We start from the raw sequence: 17,377 nt of genomic DNA on the forward strand, positions 1-17,377 counted from the left end.
AATGGTATCCAAAAGAATCATTTCCTCAAAATTGCATCACTAGTGGGGGGGGGGTGTGGGGGAGTTCCAGAACTCAGGCATTTAGACATGTCAGTCTCTCATCACAAGCTACTTCTGAGGTGCTGAGGTGTCTAAAGTACAGAGTATTTACCTATATGAGAGACTTTCAAAGTTGACTTTGTGTTAGAATTACCTAGAGTATTTTTAAAAGATTGTGCTGATTTAAAAAATTTAAAGTTTGCAGATGTCTTGGTGTGTGGATAACTCCCAACCCTCTGTTTCTGGGGTCTGGACTAGGATCTAAACAAGAGCACAGTCTTTTCAACTGTCTATACTCAAAACCACCAGCTGTTCTAGGCAGTCTTAAGCATGTAGCGTGGAGTACCAGCTCATATTCATCTTACACACAGAAGAAAGGTTTTGACAAGACAGGAATTTATCCCATGCCAACGAGCTTTACTGCAAAATGATGGCTGCAAAACCCTGACCTCCTAAGAGGCTGCAGAGATGGACATGTAAGCCATATTTAACTTCAATCTTATCTTTGACATGCATAAAACAGACCCACAGACTCATCCACAATACAAATGATTTGTGATCATATCTGCTCACAGAGAAATCAATGCTGAGTTAGTCTGCACATACCTCCTTGGAAGCGGTAAAGTAAAACACAGAATGCAGATGAGGGACTGTAGGCTCACAGGAGGACGGACCTCAGGACACTAACGTCTGCTCTGTTACAGAACCTGGCGAGTTGGCTAACATAAACCCCTTTACCAGCTTATCTCAACCCTTCAAGCTCTGCCCCTCCAAGGAGGCTGTGCACATAGCTGGCTCCTCATAAATCAGTGATGGCCACATCTAATTTATATCCAAAGGCATGTCCCTGTGACTGATGGGTGAAAAGGGCAGATTGTATATTTCAAAGCTGAGTGGCATGAATAAGCCATCAAAAGAATCCTCCTGAAGGTAAAAGCCTTAGATACATCAAAGCCATCCCTTCAGGAGAGGCTGCCACGCTGTCTGCGTTGAACACTCACCAGACCTCTGTAAGAGCATTCCACTCTATTCTGCTCTATAACTGGCAAAAAAACAAAAACAAAAACAAAAACAAAAACCCCAAAAAACTGTGGGAACACACTTTTCCTGGGATGTAACCTTGATGTAACCAAAACTGAGTTTGTAGACAGTGTTGTATATGAACTGCCAACAAATATTTTTGGTCATGAAAGCCTCAATGTGTAGTACTATCATTAGGCCTGTTTATATTTGGACTTCCAAGATTTAATCAGCGCCATTTTTTTCTTGAATTGTTTATTGCGTATGGTGGGAAACCATGCGATTTTCCAGCTCATATGTTCTGCTGGCAGGAGCTCTTTGAAGCCACTGTCTTCTTGGGTCCATGCAAAAACAGGAAGAAGTGAGTTCTCTTCAGACTTGCATCTTGAACTATTAGGGTTATAATGACAATGGCGCTTGGTGGCACATGCCAATAAGAGCATTTTAACTCCCCCAACCCTGCCCCTGGCTAAAGCTAATATCCTGTATCTGATATGTCAGGGTTTTGTAAAGAAGGGGCTCACTGCCCTAACCCCTCCTATAAAATACAGTTCTGTATGCAATTGAGAGACTTGAAGATACATACTTAGTTTTATAGCAACAGCAAAACCAAAACCAAAACAGATATAAGCATACTGACCAAGACTTGGGGATCATCTCCAAAGAGAGGAGAGTAGAAAGAGCCAGAATAATAAAACGATGTTTTCTGAGCACAGCAGGACAGTGACACATCTGAACCCACAGCAGTTGTGACAGCATGAACCTGACCTGTATAAGCTCAAGCCAGACAAAACACCAAGTTGCAGGGCGGAAGTTAAGCATAGAATCCGACCTCTGGATGAGAAACTATTAGCAGCTGAGAGCAACAAAGTGAGCAGGAGCTCATTTTCTCTTAGCATGTGATCCGTGATAAGATGATCACACTCAAGGGGATGGCCCACGCCTAGGAGTCTTTGGGCAGCATGAGTTGGACTGGACTGCTGTGTGTTTTAAGAGGACAGTAGATTGGGTGAGAAGGGAGTGGGAGTGGATCATTGAGGAGTTGGGGGAGGGTATGAAAATGATCAAAATTTAAAACTGAAATAACTCCAAAAACAGGTCTTTCAAAAAAATCTGCATACTACTATGACAAAGATACCTCAATAAAAAGTCAGTGAATGCAACCATACACACACACACACACACACACACACACACACACACACACTAAATATACAGCACACACAGAACCCCTCTGGTTAACTCACCCATGAACATACAAAGAAAAAGAAGAAGGATTTTGTGTTCTTCTTGTTCTGATGAGCACAGCCATCCCTTCAATGAAGTCTCAAAGTCTTTGTAAAGGCAAATAAAGCCTAGACCACACATACCTGCTCTGAGCTGTGACACATCGGTGGCTCTAGGGATGGAAAAGTCAGGTGAGGTGAATAAGTCAGGAAGCCAGTGAGGTGTCTGAACCACCTGGAACTCAGGAGGCCCTGTTTGCAGAAGGAGGCCAAGAGGAGGAAAGGATAATAGAGTAGGGTAGAGAGTACACAGCTGGATGATCTAAATGGACCCAGCTTGGCTGAATGGGAAGGGAGGTGGGAAGAAGGAGATGGAAAGAGAGAGAAAGGGGTAGAAAAGATGAAAAGAGAGGAGGAAGGAAAGGAGGGAGGAAGAGAAAGAGAGTTGTGGGGAACGGGAATGGGAAAGGGATAGAAAGGATAGAGTAAAGCCATTCTAAAAAGATGTACATTTATATACATAAGCATCCATATACATACATGCCTATACATATGTGTCTGTCATGTGTGCATATAGCTCTGTGTGTGTGTGTGTGTGTGTGTGTGTGTGTGTAGTTTGAATGAGATATCTCTCATAGACTCGGGTATCTGAACACTTAGTACCCTGTAGGCCTTATTGGTTGGGTAGGTTTGAGAGGTGTGGCCTCGCTGGAGAAAGTTCATCACTGGAGGTGGGCTTTGAACTTTCAAAGCCTCATGCCATTCATCCCCAGTTCACTCCTCCTGATCTCTGCCTGCAATTCAAGATGTGAGCTCTTAGCTGTTTCAGCTGCCATGATTCCCTGTCTTATCTGTCAGTAACCATAAATCCAAATAAACCCTTCCTTCTATAAGTGATGTTGCTCATGGCATTTTTATCAGAGTGGTAGAAAAGTAACTAATTCTATGTACATACACATACATACATACATGCAATTATACATACACCAATTATACATACATATATATTATATCATATATATCTATATCTATCTATAATAATACTATATATATATATATATATATATATATGTATGTATATAAGAGATAAAATGACCTAAACAATGCAGTCCTAAGCAGTTCAGGTAATCTCTACATCACTGAAAAGTAATGATTATTGATGCAAACATTAATTCACAAAAGTGCCTGCACTTGGGCTACTAGGAGGAAGACAGGGCAAGCAACAGGTTTTTACAATACTTAAGTGCCAGTTAGCACTCCAGCATTTAAGGTCTAAAGTGACAAATCTTTTCTCTTTTTCATTTTTGTTTTGTTTTGTTTCTTTGTTAACCAGGCACCTCAGAAAGACTTGAAAAAGTCAACCCAAAGGTTCAAGTCCTACTTCTGAATAATCTGCCAGCTCTGGGTGAAATGGGTGTTTGTATTTTAGAAAAGCAGACAGCTTCAAAAATGGCCCCGGTGGGTGCTGACTGGTTTCAACTTATGTTCTGAAAATGCGGCGCCACACTAGCACTCAAGAAAGCCTGGGATCTTACCAAATTTGATTTTTATGTTAGGGAACTGGATCCTGCAGGGAGCACCATCTTGAGCATCCATACAGGTTCTTTCTTGCCACCAAATATACGTGAGCCCTGCTACTGAAGTCCTATCAGCTTACAGTGCAGTACACAAGCTCACAGTGAGTGATGTGCCTGCCTGCGCAGAGCATTCGGAGTCTGAACACACAAATCTGAACTGTGATCTATGTGTTGATCCTCCTCCTCCTCTTCCTCCTCCTCCTCACCCTACCCTCAATTGGCTTCCTTCTTTTATTCTTTCTTCCTTGAAACAATGTTTCCTTCCCCCCAGCCCCCAAGATTCCCAACTTTTACAGTAAAAGGGTTGCCAACACCAAAGAGATTCTTTTCCTGTTCTGACAGGCCTGCCTGGAAAGGCTTCAGGATTTGGGGGAGGTGGGGGGAACAGTTCAATGGCCATTTCCTGCCCAGACCACCTTCTAGTTCAAAGTCAACAATCCAGCAGAACAGCTACTGTGTGACAAGTTCAGCACTTAAACCACCCTCTTCCTCACCCTCTGCCAGCGGCCATTTCTACAGAAGAGATGAAAAACCTGAGGCTCCAGGAACCAAGCCCAGGATGTTCAGGATGCCCCCAGCAAGGGCCCTGGAGTCAGATATGGCCAGCGGAGTTATCCAGAAGGAATGGTGCTTAATGGCTATATTATGACAGGCAGGCAACACAGAGGGAGGCTGGGCCCTTCCAACTCTCATGGGAGACCCCTCAGGCTTATCTTAGCTACTCCAGAGTCCTACTCCCCCAACCCCTGCAAGAGCTTTAGTCTTCGGAAAAAATTATTTTTTTTTTTTTTAAATTTGGTTTGGCCTTTTGCTCAGAGCGTTGATAAAAGCAAATAATTCTATTCACAAATCATGTCTTAGGAGAACACAGAGGGAAAAAAAGCCAAGAAAATAAAAGGGTCTTTTTACCCTTGATGAATTGAATAATAGCCTAAGAAAACATCTTTGATTTGGGTCAGCCTGTATTTTAAAAACATGCAAATACAACCCAGTCTAATCTTTAATTTCACATGATCCTCTCAAGTGACCATGAAGTTCCAAGTGGGTAGATGTAATTCAACAACCCCTGCTAGCCAGCAGCGAGACCCTGCAAAGCGGCAGAACCACCGGCTAGGGGCATTTAACTTCAGCCCTTTCATGAATGGAAATCGGCTTTCTAAAGATAACTTGGCAGGCAGTGGCTAGCAATGGACAACTCGGTGACAGCTTTCGGAGTTATAAAATACTTTTGAAAAGGAGACATCAAAGCTCCCTGCCGCCTCTTCATATCCAAGTGCTTCGAAAGCTCCTTGCAGGGACCCAAGCTCTCCTGAGAATGGTCACTGTAGCAGTCACAGGCTGCAAAGGCCACCACTGAAGAAAAGACACATGTGACATCAGGCAGCAGGCCACAGAGCAGACAAAGGAAAGAGAAACCAAAGGAGAGCAAGCGGCAAAGTTGGATGGGACACAGGGGATCCCCGCTGGAAGGGATTCTTAAGGGCAGTCTTGATTGTTGTAACCACTCTGCTGGAGCCTGTGATATAGTTGGGAGCAAGGACCAAGAGCCAATACCAGACAGAAGATTCAGAACCAATGGCAAAGCAGCCTTCCCTTGTGGTCAGCTAGCCTCTGCAGAAGTTATCAAGTCAGCAGACCCATGCACTGTAGAGCTGAACAGACACACGAGGTCAGTGACCGTGTGTGTGTGTGTGTGTGTGTGTGTGTGTGTGTGTGTGTGTGTTCACTTGACAGACATGTAGAGAACAGAACATAGTCTAGACTGAGTTTATTAAGCCAAAGTATATTATCTCCAACTAGAACAAACACATGGCCATCAGACAGGTCAGATACAAAGAAAAGGCAAATGACCTTAGGTCTAGCAATTATTCTCGTATGCTGAAACAGGGAATACTATGTCTAATATGTCAGTCATTTTTTTAAACATGTACATTGGTCAGGCCAGTACCGATTTCATCGTTTAGAGATTCAAAATGCATGTTAAGTGTGTTTAAAGATATGGAATGGCCAGGGGCATAGCTTAGTTGACAGAATTCTTAGCTCATACAAAGTCCTGGCTTCAATCTTCAGTACCACAGAAAATCAGATGTGGTGGCACACCTCCAGAGCTATAGACAGGAGGACGAGAACTTCAAAGTCAGCCTCAGTTACATAGGAAGTTTGTATACAACCTGGGCCAGGTAAGACTCACTGTCTCTCTCTGTCACACACAGGGGAAATGGCTTGGGATGTAGCTCCTTGGATAGGGTTCCTGGGTAGCATTCACAGAGTCCTGAACTTAATTGCTAACACTACATAAAACCAGGCATGGTGATGCATTTCTGCCATCCCAGCACTCAAGAATTAGGGGCAAAGGGATCAGAACTTCAAGATCTTCCTCAGCTACATGGGGCATTTATAAACAGCCTACATGCCTTCCCTTAAGCCTAGTGACCATGAAGTTCTTGTCCCTAGAGGTTATTTTCACTCAAAATTATACAAAAATTCCAATACAAAATTGGGGCAAAGCACTGTTTCCATGGCTGTCTTGTCTCGAGGAAACTATGAAGAGATCTTCTTCAGAGGGAAAAAAAATACCCATGACCAAACATGCTGGAGAAAAATTTAGGTTTAAACGGAATTAAACATCTGTCAGTGATGTAGGACTCTCTGACTCACGGACATGCTGGTGCACACTGCAGTGCTGTGGGGTGCTGTCTGGTACCACCTCGCCCAGCCTCTCCCTTTTCTGAAGCTATAGCTTGTGGGCTCTTTGTTCCTGAGCTCTGATGAGCCACAGCTTAGTGCAGAGTTAAGATGGGAATTTCTACATCTAAGAGGCCCTTGCTGTTTCTCCTCCAGGTGCGTCTAATCCACAGCCCATGGGCTATATGTAGCCAAGCAGAGCTAGGAATCTTACATTTACCTTAAAAAAAAAAATCAGGTCGTTTTGTGAGTGAGTGTGTGTGAGTGTGTGTGAGTATGTGTGAGTGTGTGTGTGTGTGTGTGTGTGTGTGTGTGTGTGTGTAAAACTGGATTACATGGAAAAGCATAGGTTTTATAGATGAACGATGTCCTATTACAGTTTCAAAACACTAGACACTCCCCTGCAGAGATGGTTTAGCAACACACAACTGTTAAGAATACTTGATACTATTGTAAAAGACCTTGCTTTGATTCCAAGCACCCATGTGATAGCTCATGACTGCCTGTGACTCCTGTTCTAAGAGATCCAACAGGCTCTTCCGGCTAATTTGGGCACTGTACACACACAGGTACTAACTCAATACCCATAAAATAAAAATACGTCTTGGTTTTAAATAAAACGTTAGACACTTCTGTCAGGGTGTGTTCATGGCATCTGTGTCCTCCTCATTCAGAGTTTTACCTGCTGTGCTCAGAAAAGTGTCTGCCATGACAGAAGCGATAGTCATTGGATGAAGGAACCAACGTGGCTTCCCCATCCATTCCCAAACACAAGTGTTCACAGTTTACTAGTTCTCAAATACTAAAACCCAGCAAAATCATTCAGAAAACATATTACATGCCTGGGCCCAAGCTTCAGTTTTATGGAAAGGAGTCCACATTTTTAACACCTCAGACAAAGCTAATCAAGAGGGTCATACTCTACAGTCACTTATATTTTTTTAAGGATCCTGAAAGTAGAGTGTTTTAAAACATTAAAATCTTTCAAAGAAAGGCAAAGTCTGACAGAAGATAGAATTAAGGAACGCAGGTGAGATTCCAGAGTAGGCTGCAGTTTGACAGCAAGGTGAGGTCTCCCTTCTGGGGACCTGGGCTTGCTGGCGGTCATGACCTTCCTCATCATGGTAGAGGGCGGACGGAGGAGGCTTTGAAGAGGAGAGAGGACAGATATGGCAGGCGGCTACTGACTAGCTTACTATGTAACCCCACAAATCTGTGACCAAGGCTGCCGTTCCAATACGCTCACTGAGTTTAAGGTCACCAGGCAGAATGGGTAGTAGTGACCCAGAACAATCATTTGGTATTAAAAGCCAAGAGTGGCATGCAAACTTAATGGCGGGCAAGATTCATTTGCTCCCGTTCTATACATGATTGAAAGTAAAGGGAAGAGCCACTGAACTCCTTAAAGTGAATTCTGTCAGCTTGGTATGGTAAGTATACATTCAAAAAAAAAAAAAAAAGAAAAGAAAAAAAAGAAAAAGCAAAGAAAAAAAAGCATTAGAAATATTTTAAACACTGTTCAGGGAATTGTTCAGGGAAATCCCCTGCTAGCAAACATCCCAACTGGAGGTGGATGCCTACCTTCCTGCCTACAAGAAAAAATACATGTACTTCACTACTAGGATTTTACTGCCCTTCGGATTTTCTTTTGAGGCTTCCCTATCAGGCTAGCTAGGTAGGAGCAGGCTGTTCTGTTGGAATTTTGCCAGATCATTTAAAGGCGGCTGATTACTTCCCTAATACATTCTGTGACTCGCTGAGACATGGCTATCACATCTAAAGTGATCCTGAAGGCAACGGTCTGGCCCGACTCTTAAAGAAACCCCAAGATAGAAACTTTACATGAAGGTATCTCATCTCACAGGGCCATCCACATCCTGTTAAGTGTCTGCATTAACGGATGAAGAACACCATGTATCTTCTGGCGTGTTAACATTTTGAGGAGTCACTCCAACAGGTGACACCAGTCCATCTGCTGAACTTTTGGAACATCTACAATCTTCTGAAACCATCGCCGTAGCTGTCAGTTAACCTTAGGGGGGTATTGAGCCTCCCTCTTGGCCAGCAATGTGTACCATTATCTTAAGGTAGCTTAGAAGAGGGAAGACGGAGCTGTTCTCCTATGTGCACATCTACTACTGTGGTGACTTTAGTGGCTCTCATGTGATTTGCTTTTTCAAAACAAAATAGATGATGTCAGAGTTTGACGGCCACAGTAGAGTGGCAATACTATCAAGGTGTTCTGCTTAGAATCCTTGTTTCTAGTTCCTGAGAAAGTCTCAGAGATGCATTCTGTATCTTGTCTGTATATATCAAAGAGATTATTAAAGAAAGCACATAAGTGGCCAATAAGCTTGAAGGTGGCAGTTCACCCCATTAGCCATCAGAAAGATGTAGGCTGTGATGTGGTACCCGATTTACATCTTGTAAAATGAGTGAGATGGGAAAGGCAGATAGTATCAAGTGCTGGTGAGAACAGGAAGCTTCCAGAATGCTCCCACATACTACTGGGTGAAGAAGTGGACACTGGTGCAGCCATTTTGGATACCTGATTCCCAGCACCTGCTAAAGCTTCACCTACGCCTACCCCAGGAGCACAGCTACTTGACTCTTAGTCACATACTCAACAGAATAAGAACACAACAACAACAACAACCAACCAAATAAACAAACAAGCAAATCATCATACCAGGAAGTACATTATGATTCTACTTAAGCAACAATTTTCAATACGCATAAATAAACCACAAATTTTATTAGGGCAATGGTGGACAGGAAGGAAGGAAGAACTGAGTGCCCTTCTTGGGGTAGTTAACAATGTCTGTTTGATTTAGGCTCATATATATATAGGTATAAACTTTGTGAACATTAATCAAGTTATACAATTACTTTTTTTTTCATCTTTCTGTATGTGCATTTTAACACTTCTATGCAGAGATTACCCTTGAACACAAGGTTACCCAATTAATAGGGATCAGGATCAGGATCACCACTTGCTAGTGAGAGCTCCATCCTCTCTCACTTTGCTTCTTACTGGTCTGCTGAATTTCCTACATGTTTTATGGGGGAATGGGAAATGGATAGTAGCAAACTCGGGACAAATAAATTTGGCCGTTCCCTACTTCTAACTTAACAAGTAGGCTCTAAGGAGGTGACAAAATTAGATCACTAGAGCCAGGTGCCTGGAAATTATAAAAATCTTAGAGGTCATCTCACACCACTTAAGAGAGCAAACCAAGGCCCAGTGATGTGAAGGGAAGTCCATACACCTGCTTGTTGCAGAGCAGGGACAACCTGTGCCTTCCACAGAGCAGACCCCCCATGTCACTTATTTCTTCACACTTGTGGAAGCTGGAGAGTTTTTAACCTCTTCGATCTTCTGCCTTAGCTGGTAACTTGTTCCCAGTTCAACAGTGAACCTCTCCCCTAGAAAAGAGAACCTGATGTCTACTCTGGAGCTAGCGAGTCAGACTTCCTACCCCTCCCAGAGAGCAGCATCTCTGAATGCTGAATGTGGAGAGGCAACATTCTGTAAGAAGGCAAAGATATAGAGACTAACGGAGCACGTGCCACACATAAATCATTCCCTGTCTGTAAGCCTGGGATGAAATCTCCCTGACTATGTCTATTTTTTTTTATAACATCTAACACTTTTATATATTTTGTATACCTGGCGTATGTGTGTGGGTTTGAGTATGCCACAGCATTCGTGCAGAGGTCAGAGGAGTTGGCTCTTCCATCTATCATGTGTGTCCCAGGGGATTGAGCCTAGGTCATGGGGCTTGACAGCAAGCATCCTTACCTACGGCGATAACTCGTCAGCCATAGTCCTGGTTTTAGAGATGAGGAAACAAAAGGTACAAGCAGAACCCTACTAGTTGGTGCTGGTTCGATAGTGAGAACCGACCAGGGTTCGAAACTGTTCATTTTGAGTATTTGGAATGAGATGGTTTAAGGCTCTGTGGTGGAGGGAGTACCCTGGAAGATTTTTGGAAATTGGAATAGGCAGAGAGTGGGAAACACAAGGAGAAAGCCAAAACCCAGCAGAAGACTCAACACACACACACACACACACACACACACACACACACACACACACATACCAAAGGATGGAAACTAAGATATATCCACGCATGGTGTGTACACATGTGTGTAACCATGTCATAACACCCAGGGAATCTCTGAGACCGTCATCATTCAAATGAATTGAGATTAGCTGGGTATTGCTAACTCGTTTTATTTTGTAATTTAAACACACTAAAGAACAGCATGTCTGTGGTTATGGTTTTTGGCTAGATTTCAGGGCAACATGTGGGAAAAAGAAGTGTAACTAAAAAAATCTTAACCCTTGAGAATATGAGAGCCCTCATTCACCCCAGCCCACCCCCAAAGCCACACCTCTTGCTTAGTCAAGCTGCATCCCAAGTGCACATCACCAAGTAACTCCCAATTGGGCTTTCTCAAATTTTCCTTCTTCCACCCATGCCACAGCATGATCACCACGTGTGTGTCTCCAATCCCAACTCTGCTGTCAGTCTGAGACATTTTTCCATCTCAACATGAAATGAAAGCCTAGGGTGTCATTTACTGCCTTGTATACTTGATTGGATTCTGAATATCGTTTACATGGATATTCTTGGCCTGGTGTTTGACACAGAAAGATTATACAGAAAGGAAGTTGGGCTTGTCCCAAGGGCTTTTAAATGTCTTGCTCCGAGGGTGCCATGCGTTATCTTGCCAGTACCACACATCCTCTCCTGTTCTAAGAGGATGCCTTCTGTAAGTACTACACTATCAACAGAATTTCAAAAGAAAATTCAAGGAACTTCCCTCACCCCCAATTCCAGCATGTTGAAGGTAGGCTAACTCAGGCTGCTGAACACAATTTTAGATTAAAATTCAGTTTTCCCCTTTCAAAGCAAACTAAGATGAATGTAGCCAGTTAGATTTATAGAATGCCTGGTCTCCCAAGACGTTGCAAAGCGAATGGCATCCATCAAATTAATTTCCTTGGGGATTGTCTCAAACATGGAGAATGAAAGGGCCCAGGCTATTAAACATCAAAAGAATGTTCTAAATGCTCATTAAAGTTCTATTATATTTTCTTTTTTTTTTTTTTTTTGCTCCCAGAGACCAGATTAGATTAATTCAATTAATCTAATTTATAATTATCCATAATATTATACATATCAGAGCTGACAGTGCAAATGTGTAGAGTTGGCTAGAGGGAGCTTAATGCATTGGACATCTGTTCATTCAAGTTATACAAAACACGAAAGAACGAGCTCCATTAGAGCAGGGCAGACTTACCAAGCCGGCACACGTAGACACAGCAACAGAGGATGAGCTGTCATTTCTGATAAATCCCTGATACAAACACTGCTGTACCTCAGGCTCCTGAGTCTCTGAAGCACCGTTCTTTCCAAGTACCTGGACTCTAAAGTGACGGCTCAAGATCGCCGAGGGCTTAAGCTCTAAGTGTAGATCCTGTCCAAATGCTGAAAAGCGGTAGTACAGGGAGCTGCTGGCACCATGTGCGGATCGCCTTTTCCTGTTGTGCAAAATGTCGTGTGAAATATATGACCCGCCCGAGTCCACTTCTACTGGCATGACAAAGACGTAATCTGTAATGGAAAAATTTAGCTGTCAGCACCCAGAGCCCAGGATGCCAAAGGGCCACTTTCCAGCAGCCTGCCCCAAAGCTCACAGAAAACCTTGTTCCATGCACCTAATGGTGAGAAGTCAGACAGGTTCACGTGCATCGCATTCTGAGCGATCAGGCTCTGCCAGCTTAAACTACAGAGGCTACAGCTGGGGCTGGGGCTCAGGGGTCCAGCACTTGCCTAGCATTAAAAAAAAAAAAAACAAAAAAAAACTAAAAGCTAAGTGCAACTTTGATAAATTTCAAGGATATTTGGGTGAAAGGTCAATTCTCAGTCTGAAAAGAAATACAGGGACTCTTCATATATTAGCCATGAAGAATCATATGTAATTTATTATTATTATTGACAAAAATCAGTATAAAGGGTGAATTTGATGGATAGCCTTGTTTAGGCCGAACTTAGAAACTTTCCTGGTGGAGTTTAAACTGTGAATGACTCACAAAATATGCTGTTTCTGATGATTCCCTTGGCTCACTAACAAGGGGCACCCAGCTACTCATGCCAGCATTTGGATCTTCCTTCGTGTCTCATGAAGCCTCCACCGGGGACTCTCCTGTTTAATCTCAGGCCTAAAATACAACCTCGGCAGAAAACATGCCTCCAAACCATCAAAAGCATCCTAGATAGAGGCTGATGTTTTGAACTGCTCAGACTTGTTGGAGGGCGTGTGGAGGATCAGGGACACCTGGAAAGGCATGTTTAAAAATGCCTTCCCCCTGGCTCCCCTGAGCAGCACTAATTGCTGTGTGATCTGGGGGTGTGTAGGAGGTGGGCAGCGAGGAAACAATTTGCTGTGGGAAAGAGGAAAGCCAGTATGCTGCTTTCTTTCACAAAACATTAGAATTGAAAAGCATCGTCCCAGAAGATGATGTGGAGCGTGCCCAGTGTGAATTGAAAAAAAAAAAAAATCTTCTGGGTTTCCACTTTCTAGGCACAGAATGGGAAACTAATTTGGAAAGTGTTTAGAAAAATTCCGAACAACTAAGAGGCATGTTTGAGTCACTTGGGTCCTTGGCTTGCAGAAGAGAAAGTGGGCTGGCAGGGGGGCGGGGAGAGGGATTCCCTTCCTTGAACAGAAACAATGAAATAAGAACAGAAGATGCTAAGGAATCAGGGAGTCTCATACTGTGTAGGGATCGATATGATACTCAAATTGTATTCTAATTGGGCTTGATTAGCAAAGACACTCAACATGTCAATAACACGCCCTATTTCTTTCTGGACCATTTGTGACTTTTAAGGTGTGGCCAACTCTTTTATGGTTCTCTCATTTTCTCCCTCTCTCCTTGAAACTAGAAACACCCTATCATTGACATATTTTTCAGAAAATAAAAGAAAAAAAAATGTGTTTCCCTTTTTTTCCCTTAAAACTGAGCAGCACGCGTTTTTAGTTCTCAAAAATTCCTGATATGTTGCTCTGCAGGTATGTAGCTTTTGATTAAAGCCAGCCTTTTTCTTTCTTTCCTTTTTTTTTAATTAAAGGGAAAACCCATTTTTATCTACCAGTCATACCTAACTACATAATAACCTTTTCTGACATATGGTCCAGAAAGTTTCTCCAGTGTGTGTTTCTTACCTCTTTATGCACTGCCATCTGAAACTCCACCTGCTCTTACTTGGAAGATCATGTGGGAGTGTTAGCCAGACCCTTCACACCCTACCTGCCCCAGACACCTGCTACAAGTTTGTTTCCAAGAGAGGAACATACAGGCTGTTGATTACATTCAGTCCTGTCTTGGAAAGGGTGAATTGAGAGGTCCCCTGTCCAAAAAAAAAAAAAAAAAAAAAAAAATGCTGTCCTGTGCTATGCTAGCTACTAATGGCCCTACCAGGGGCTGGGAAATAGAGCTCAGTAGGCAGAGTTCTTGTCAGACATCATGACCCTGGGTTTAATTCCCATCACTATATAAGCCAGGTGTGTGGGGCATGCCGGTGACACCAGCAGTAAAGAGGTGGGGGTAGAGAGATTCTAAGGTCAAGGTCATCTCAGTAGCTAGATTACATGAAACTCTGCCTCCAAAAACAAAATAAAGAGATCCTTACGGGCCATGCCTGGGACAGAAGGGCTCCCTGGCCATGAGATCCTGGTGGAATATAAGGGAAGTTTTAGAAACCATAGGCTCTGAATGGACCAGTGCATTTCTGGGTCTCTTGTCCCCAGAAGACCCACTCTCCTCCGGAAGCTTTTGCCCATAATTCTAGCAGTTTTCAGTCCCAGAATGAGCCCTTGCATCAGGACAAGAAGACTCAAGTTTACAAAGATGAAACATTTAGAATCCCCAGAAATCCATGTTGGCCTGTAAGGTCTTGCTAAAGAGCCCTGGGCAAACATCAATTGTCCTCCTGCAGCTAGTGGGAAACACTGAGAACAAGGGTTTCTCGCTCTCTCTCTGTGGGAGTTCTGGAGAGTTAATAAATGAGAAAAACCGAAGCGCGTGTGCTGGATTTTTGAAGCTGGGGGACTTTAGAGACAGAATAAATAAATAAATAAATAAATAAATAAATAAATAAATAAATAAATTTTAAAAAGGACTTAATGCACCTTGTGCTAGGACTTTCCACCAAAAGAAGACATCTTTGGGCATCCAGTGAAGAGGGAAGTACAGTGGGAAACCAGCAGTAGGGAAAACAGGAGTTGCGGTGGGGGGTGGGGACGGCGCTCACCCCTCTCAAGCCTCAATCTGTGGCTTTCCCAGCGGAGGAAGGAAACGAAGGAGCCTTTTATCAATTCCCCACCCGGTGCCCACTTCCTTTCTAATTTCTTACTTAAGTTCGGATTTATTTTTCTTAACAAGCCATCTGTGAAAGAGGGAAATTATTTTCTCATCTATGAGACTCGCAGCTCGAGGCACTGATTTTTCTGATAAGCTCACAGACCTTGCTTCGCTTCCCCTCTCCAACCAGGGAGCCTTTTGCTCAGACAGCACACACCTGCCAGGTTAGGAGGTGGGCCTTTTCCTAACAAGTCTCACTTTAACACAAAGGGGACCAGAGTGCGAGGAGGAAGCCCTCGGGGATGGTGGAGTACCCGGAGAGAGGGCAAATACGAACCATCATTTAATCCGCTGCTGCCGCTGTCACTGGCTAAGGCGACGGCCACCGAAGCACAGCAGAGGCAGCACAGCTGGAGCGCCTGCAAGAAAGAAAAGGGTGACACCGCCGCGTGAGCAGCGCCGCGAGGCGGGCGCCTCCCTCGTCCCCGCTGTGCGGCGCGCCCCTCGGTGGTGGCACCTGCCTTGGCCAGACGCCCCAGTCCCGCGGGGCCCCACGGCGGCCCGGGACCGGCGGCCCGGAGGGCGCACAAGCACAGGAGGGCGCACTCCATGGTCAGGTGCGGACGCGGCGACTGCGGCAGGCGCGCATTGTCCCCCGAGGGCAGCGGAGCCCCAGGTGTGGCGCCAGGTGCGAGTCGCCGCCGCCGCTCACACAGCACCACGGGAGCCTGCGAGCCTCCTCCCTGCTCTAGCCACGCGGGCCTGAGATGCTTTGGGGTGCAGAGGGCTCCTAGAGCCGGGTCTGCAGCGCCCGTGGCTACGAAGCTCTGTTGGTGATGCTCGCGGGTCTGGGCGCGTGGTGGTGTCAGAGTGATTGTGTGCGGCTCGCACAGAGCAGCGCCAGCTGGCTCCCCCAGCGAGCCGGAGCCGAGCGCCCGCCTCTCCTCCGCGCCGTGATTGGCGACCCGAGGTTTCCCCGGGTTCGTCCGAGCTCCTGTGCAGCAAAGGGCGTGGGATTTCTGGGCCTGGGCTCCGAGGGAGGGGACAGAGGGGGCGGGGAGGCCGGGTGGGAGTCAGGGGGAGGGAGGGACAGACGCACCGCCAGGAGAGGGAGGGAAGCCCTCAGGGTCCGCCTTGAGATCCTAGCTCAAGAGCAGAGAGAGATGAGCTGAGACGCTGGAGGCTCAGGTAAGAGGCGTGACTTTGGGGCACGTCTTCTGGTGACAGGGTGAAGAAACCCAGGGTTTGCTGGAAACATTGTGCAGTTCTCCCTTGTGCCACATCCCTGACCCTGTCCTGACCAGGTGGGAACCCTGAACCTTTGATGAAGAGATGTAAGACCTGAAGCTTGGATGCTCTTAAGATCACCCTGCTGCCTAGCATCCTGCCAGCAACTAGCCCATCTAGAGCGGCTTGAAGAATGGACAGTGGGCAGTGAATAACTAGTCACTGTCCCCAGTGTATGAACCCTCCTCCCACACCCCTGCTCTGAGATGGCTTTTTCCAAGCTCTCTTTTTGACAAGTTGAATCTTGTCCCCAGACACCCAAACCCCTTTGTATTAGCCCTAAGAAACAGCTTGCGGTGGGCATGCGGTACCACCTATTCTGTATGGCTAGCCATTTCCTCAGTGCATTTATTTAATTCTTTTGATCTCTGCAGTTTGTAGTGAGGAAGAAAATACTTTTTCACAGGCCAGAGGAAGAAGACCTTCATTGGGCAGCTTAGCTACAGTACAACAGAAATAGAAATATGTGGTTGCAAGTATCTTTAAGGAGGACAAACGGGCTCTTAAGCCAGAAAGAATGAAGTTGTGAGAGAGGAGGGAGGGAGGCAGGGAGAAGACTTGTCAGACATGAGACATCTTTTAGAGATGCCATGGGGGGGGGGTCACAAACAGTAGGTCTACATGAAGAGACTGAAGTAGGAAAGGGTGTTGTTGTTGTTGTTGTTGTTTGTTGCTATGATGCAAGTGTGTCAAACAAGGTCAGAGACAAAACCATTTGGTGTCTAGGTAAGAAGGACCCTGTAGTGTTGGCAGGAGACAGTCTGCAGGTATATTGAATGCAGGAAAGCATTAGATTTCAGAGAAAGTGTGTTGTGTGTAGGTAGGGAATATATCAGCTCCAAAAATCAGTCAATGGGAAGCCTGTTGAGCATGTAGACCAATCAGGGTTACTGAGGCAAGACAGAGAGGAGAAAGTTAGGTTACTATTGCCAGCATCAGAGTGTGCCATGATAGATCTTAGACCAAGGGTGGTAATGGGAGACAACCCTGCTCAGTTCCCTGAATAGCAGTTAAATGAGGTCCATGTCAGTCTTTGAAGCGATAGGTCAATATACACAGTCTAGCTCACTGATGCAACAGTGAGTAAATGGTAAACTTGGGCTGTAGAGACAGAATGTGGCACCTATCTGCTGGAAGGGTGAGGTGTGGCTTCCAAGTGAGAAACA

At 44.8% G+C, this 17,377-nt stretch overlaps 1 protein-coding gene across 2 annotated transcripts in view; it reads right to left on the reverse strand.

The window, feature by feature from the left end:
* Positions 1 to 15,895, reverse strand: part of Adamts18 (ADAM metallopeptidase with thrombospondin type 1 motif 18) — a 151,221-nt gene extending 135,326 nt beyond the window's left edge. The window contains exons 1-3 of one of the 2 annotated variants that reach the window (XM_031341504.1): positions 15,446 to 15,895; positions 15,262 to 15,343; positions 11,858 to 12,171 (exon numbers count right to left, since the gene is read on the reverse strand). In XM_031341504.1, the coding sequence (XP_031197364.1) occupies positions 11,858 to 12,171; positions 15,262 to 15,343; positions 15,446 to 15,535 (486 nt within the window). In that variant the 5' untranslated portion in view covers positions 15,536 to 15,895. Of the gene's footprint in view, positions 1 to 11,857; positions 12,172 to 15,261; positions 15,399 to 15,445 lie in introns of those variants that run through there. The other variant, XM_031341506.1, reaches the window with a different exon arrangement.
* Positions 15,896 to 17,377: the final 1,482 nt, after the last annotated feature.

The sequence above is a fragment of the Mastomys coucha genome, unplaced genomic scaffold, assembly GCF_008632895.1.
Source record: "Mastomys coucha isolate ucsf_1 unplaced genomic scaffold, UCSF_Mcou_1 pScaffold22, whole genome shotgun sequence".
Lineage (NCBI taxonomy): Eukaryota > Metazoa > Chordata > Mammalia > Rodentia > Muridae > Mastomys > Mastomys coucha.